Raw genomic sequence first — 6000 nt, 5'->3', positions numbered from 1 at the left:
GTAATTAGCAATAATATAGAGAAGGTGGTCTACACTTAATTAAATGATTTTTTGAAAGGGAGAAGTTAATGCAATTGGGGTTAAGTGACTTACCCAAGGTCATGCAGATGGTAAGTGTGTCAAGTGTCTGAGGTGAGATTTGAACTCAGGTCCTCCTGACTCTAGGGTCAGTGCTCTACTCACTGCACCACCTAGCTGCCCCTTAAATGTATATTTTATTAAAAAATAGGGATTCTTTTTAAACTAGACAAAATTCTGAAAACAAATCAAATATAGGAAAGAAAAAATAGTGTTGTTTAAAACATAGTTCTAAATAAATATTTAAAATATAACATATATGTGAACTATATATTCAAAGACAACTAAACTGTTGGTTTTGTCTTCTTAGAACAAAGGTTCCGTTTAAGTCAATCTTATTGGTTTTAATAAGGATTTTATGCCTTTTTCTCCTAGTAAAATTATCAATATTTCTTTAAACAGGTTATTGAAATACTATAATACCTGCAGGTATATTTATGTATTTTCTTCTTTGTTATTTTTAAAGAGGAAAACATGAGGTTTTTGTTTAGTTTAAATTTGAAACACTTATTTTTGGTATACCCTTGCCCTTCCTTTATTTTTTTTTCTCTTTCTTCTATGATTCTGCTTTCTGTTTCTTTGGATTTTAAAACAACAATCACACATTTGTCTAAAAGTATGTTCAGCAATGATGTCTATATTGATTTGTGAGACATAAAACTATATAAACTAAGGATATGGTCAGGAATGCATTCAACCAAAAGGGACAAGATGAATAAATGTTGCATCATAATTCAAGCCTATGCATGAAATAGTATGTCTTAGGATATGCACATCAGTGCATTGTTGCTACAAATTCTAAGCCTTCTAAGCAGGAAGTACTTCCTCAAATGATCTTAATGCGGTGCCTTTGGACTTAATAGACTAGTTCAGTAGAGATACTAAATGCAAAGAGCTCAATAGAAAATCAAGGTCAGAACTGGGTTGTGTTAGGCTAGTGGACAATACCTTAAAATTGTTCACCTTTCTACTTAAACAAATCAGGCAGAAGATTCATGAACCTGAATTTATGACTATGTTAAACTATGTTAGATGATTGGAAACAAAGTAAATTGCCTTATTGCATTCACTTTATTTTTAGCAAACCTAATGGTCATTTTCAATAGTTGTTGATAAGGATGTTAAGAAAGCTGACTATTCCAAATTAACTATGGGAATTGTCATGTTTAACTGACTTTGTAAAAGTGCTCTTCCAGTCAGGGATTAAAATCCATTGAATATAATGAGAGTAGAGCTCCCTGATGGGTCTTTTCCTATATGATTCCTTACTCATATTGGGTACTCAATGAATGTGGACTGCATGAAAGAATAGATGGATGAAAATATTTAAGGAACCTGAAAAAATGCAGAAAGCCAGCATATTTATTTGCCTTCTTTCTCTCCTCTTTCTCCTTCTCTTTCATCTTTGAAAACAGAAAAGCCATGCCAAAGGAGCCATTTGTCACCATCTTGTACCATATATGCCAGTAATTTATAGAATAATAATGCCTAGTCTTCTCCCAACTCCATGACACATTAAATACAAATATAGTTTGTGAATTCTCTCATGGCTCTTGACACTTTCCAAATTATAGATAATAAATGTAAGACCCAAAGATCTTCAGTCATATGAGCAGTGGATTTTTATGTGAATCTTGATATTTTTATAAAGCTGAAGAGATAATTCAAGATGTTTCTTAATCTAATCCTGAGACAAACTGCAAATACGGAGAAACCGGGGAGTGGTATCATCTTAAGATCCCTTGAAAAATTATTAAGACTGGCAATTCAAAAATATTGATATTTAATGAATTTATGAACTGGTATATTCTTGTAGTTTTATATGTAAATAAATAGGAAATGGATAGCAGAAAAATATAAAACTATCTCCAATATTAAGCTAGTTTTGCATATTTCGTTTATCATCTTATCTAAAAGGATGAGATTCAAACTAAATTCTCCTAACTTTAGTGGCAATTTCATGAGTTAATTTCAAAGCAGGGCCTGCCTGATAATAGAATTTTACATATCCTTACCTTTTATGTTCATAACTTCAGATATCATATATACACACACATGAAATTGATATTCATATGCCAAGGGAGCATGCTCAGGTTACTTAACACCTAATTTCCAGTGGATTTTTTTTTCTCCTTGGAGTAAATCATTGCTTTCATTAGTCTGCTTTCTGAATTGTTTTTCTAAAGGGTGAGTAAAATTGTCAAATTCATGGCTCTATAAGTTGTGATCCTCATTCTCCATGGAGTTTCCTACCTCTCCCCAACAAAATTTCAACATTCCTCCATATCTAGTCAAACTCCTAAAGGATTCTATTTAGGGATATGCACAGAGATACATGCACCAAAGTCAGAGCAGTAACAGAGCATTCTGAAATAAATTATATGAACATATGATATGACTACAGTGTAATTAGGACAGAAGATCCTCAACCATTGAAACCACAGAAAATAATAATTCTAGACAATCTGCTCCAACTTGCACATAGGACTGAAGCCAGCAATAAAACATGCAGGGACAGCCCTTTGCCAAAAGCAGAGAGAGATTGTTCGTGGCGGTGGCTGATTTAAAGAACCAATTATTTACAACCTTTTTACATATATACATATTTATAAATTTATAATTTATACCTGGATAGTCTGACATTAAGGACATATCTTATAATTTACAAATAAAAACATGTTAAATGTATAATAGATATATACCATGAAAAAACACCCCTTTTATTGTTTGCCTTCAAATCTTACATACTTTATCATGTCATTGCAAACATATCTGAATTACATGGAGATCTACAATGTATACAAATATATGTACGAAAATAAGGTCCTTTTTAGTTGAATGTCTGAGTAAAGTGCATGTTTTGAACTACTTTTATGATAAAGAAGGCATCATTAGAAGGGGATTAGGGAAATTGATAGTGGGTTCATGTATCACCCTTTGGTTTCTTTTATGTCTTATGGATTATATTATGGCCTGTGGGACTATTGACTATTAAGTCTGTCTTCACTGTAAATTCTATTACTAAAATGGATTTGTGACCTTGATTTCAATATAGTCATACAGAGTACAGAAGAGAATCACATTATTTAAAAAGAAAATACTAGAAGAAACAAAGAAAAAAAGGCAAATGAAAGCAACATTGTTTGTTTCTTTTTGCTTTTTTCCACATTAGAAGATATTCCTTTTATTGATTTTTGAACATACCTATTTTATGCACTAGACTCAAATACTGTACAAAACTGCAAGAAATGACACTGTAGGACTACACGTGTTTCTACAAAGACATCATCATAAAGGTGATCTCTTGGTAAAGGTCAACTAATAACTGCTAATATATGTGTGAATCAAAAGGACTTTTAGAGTGTCCAGAAGACTGGAAGCTAGGGGTCATACACAATCGTTACTTTTTTTTAAAAGCTGTCTCAGGGCATAAAGGATATTTTCAAAACAACCAAATGAAAAAAAAAAACAAATTTATCACTCTTATTCAACATTGATATAAAATTGAAAACGGCTTCTAATCTTGCTACTTGTGTGTGAGTTGTGTGTGTGTGTGTGTGTGTGTGTGTGTGTGTGTGTGTGTGTGAAATAGTCAATAATTGCCAGTAATGCTTTAAAGTTTAAGTAAAAAAATGTTCAACTCTTACCAAAACCTTTTCTGGTATACAAAGCCATTGTAAAGTTATGTCAGCAAAATGTAAAGTTGCAATTTACAAAAGCAGATTTACATTAAATGTTATCTGAGAAAGCTCCTTTTAGGACAGAGAAAAAGTGCCACTTTAACTGCCTCTTCCTTTAGAATTAGTGGCTTCCCCAAAATGATGAAGAGAGAAGCCTTAAGGCAGAATTTTCTGTATTAGTAAACAGGAACAAAGAGTATCTTACAGTTTTCATATATATTCTCTAGGACACAAAAGCTCTGATCAGTTTCTGAGGAGTGGGAATGTCAGCATTGCTTAACAGCCTTCAAGGTTTGAAATGAATTTTTCCTGTCTCCAAACCAGGTCAATTTGGCTGATCAATCTGAAAACAATACATACTTGAAAGAGTAAGACACTTTCTTTTGTGAAATGGAGACACTGAGAATTCAAATTGTCTGTGGCTGACAAAAATAATTTGCAGGATTGCAATGACTGCTTCATTGACAGCTTTCCAATAAGATCTAAAGGTAAGAAAATAATGACGATGGCATTCCAACATTTACTCCACTCAAAACATAATTAACATCCTGTCAGGTTGTGAGTCATCTAAAGTTTGAGGTCATCATACTGTAATATGTACATGGATAAACAAACTGTACAGAATAATTAGAGGCTGAATCTTGCTTCCTAGCATTCTTATGTGCACCAAACTCCCAAATACATCAGCAGGGATTCTGAGCACTCAGGGAAAGTGTTAGGTTTGCAGAGAACAAACCCTGCTGTTTAAAAAAAAACTCATCTTTTTAATGATAACTTCATCCATTATTGTAAAATTAGACATGAGTAGAGAAAAATCCTAACATCTAACTAAAACAAAAGTGTTCCAGAAGTGTTGTGTAGGACTCCCATTTTCATTTCCACAATAAATAGAGGTCATATTCAGCATACCTGAAATTGACTTCAAACCAACTTCCCTCGGTACACCTTTGTAAAAGCAATGGCTCAGTTGGCATGGGTGCTATCTGCTTACAGATCCCATGAATTAGCAAATGTGGGCCTCCTTTGGAGACTTACTGATAAGATAGATTTCTATATACATTCTGTACATATTGGTTCACAAATTAGCAGTTATTAGTCGGACTGTACATAGCAAAACAACCTAGCAGATTTTCATTTTGCAGTATCCATACCAAGTGGGAGTTTTGCATTTAGGTTGATGGAGCAAATCCTAAAAGCACAGGCTCCCTGTTTAGATATGTTGCCCAGTACACTAAGTTAAAAGTACCAAATAAGACTGGGAAAACTATTCTAGACATTCTGTCAATCTTGCTAACACTGTTGAATGTTTTCTTTGCTTCTGCTGGCTTTCCCTCTGGTTTCTTGTTCGTTTCTGCTGTGGTGGCACTCTTGGAGATGGTGGAAAGAACTGGATCCTTGGTAATATTTGGAGCATAATTGGCCACGGCCACCGCATAAGCATTGTTCTTCTTCATGACAGATGCCTTCTCTTTTTTCTATTAAAAAACACAGAAATTAAAATGATGCAGGTAGAACTTGACAACTATTTTAATGGAGGCTTGACCAATGAGTCCTGGGAGCTCATCAAATGGACTTGCTCAAAAGAATCATTGTCCAGGCCATTATTCCAATATATCTTTACCAACATATAGCTATTTTGATAGCTTTTTTAAGGAAATAGCATATATCAACGGCACTGAAATTAGGGAAGTTAAATTCAATTGAGGATTATGGAGTCATGAAGCTTCCATTAATAGGGAGTCTGTATAGGTATATCAGTAATGCTTATTGTGCTGCTATAAGGAATTAGTCTTTAAAAAAGGTTATGTGCTTATAAGAAATTACCCAATGCTTCATGAAATGATACAATATGACTAAGTGAAATACAGAAGGCAAAGAACATGTGGAAGAATGCCCTAGAAATGTGTAATTCTAAAGGAGGATACACTCATTTAATTTAGGACAATTTTCTATCTGGATTTTTCCTTACAAATACAAACATTTCAAGAAACCTTTCCTCTTTGAGTGAGAAAAACACAACGGAGATGTAGATGTCAAGGTAAGAAAAAAAAAGAATAATATATGAGTAAATATGTGATGAAATGAATCTCACCTAGAAGGCAATGGAAAGGGATGTGGTAGATTGTAAACAGGCTACAGCATATAAGCAATGAGGAACTATGAAGAAAAAAATAAGTGAAAGATGTCGTGGGGATAATGTCAATAGGAAATCAATATGGGCTCATCATATGGTGAGAGCAAG

General features: G+C 33.5%; 1 protein-coding gene across 1 annotated transcript in view; it reads right to left on the bottom strand.

Annotated features, from left to right (window-relative positions):
• Nucleotides 1-526: 526 nt before the first annotated feature.
• The window catches only part of GABRA2 (gamma-aminobutyric acid type A receptor subunit alpha2), a 143014-nt gene continuing 137540 nt past the window's right edge, over nt 527-6000 (bottom strand). Inside the window, exon 10 of the mRNA XM_036763697.1 lies at nt 527-5233. Coding sequence (XP_036619592.1) covers nt 4928-5233 — 306 coding nt within the window. The 3' untranslated portion in view covers nt 527-4927. The remainder of the gene's footprint in view (nt 5234-6000) is intronic.

The sequence above is a fragment of the Trichosurus vulpecula genome, chromosome 6 (genome assembly GCF_011100635.1).
Source record: "Trichosurus vulpecula isolate mTriVul1 chromosome 6, mTriVul1.pri, whole genome shotgun sequence".
NCBI lineage: Eukaryota > Metazoa > Chordata > Mammalia > Diprotodontia > Phalangeridae > Trichosurus > Trichosurus vulpecula.
This window is presented reverse-complemented; position numbering and strand designations above follow the sequence as displayed.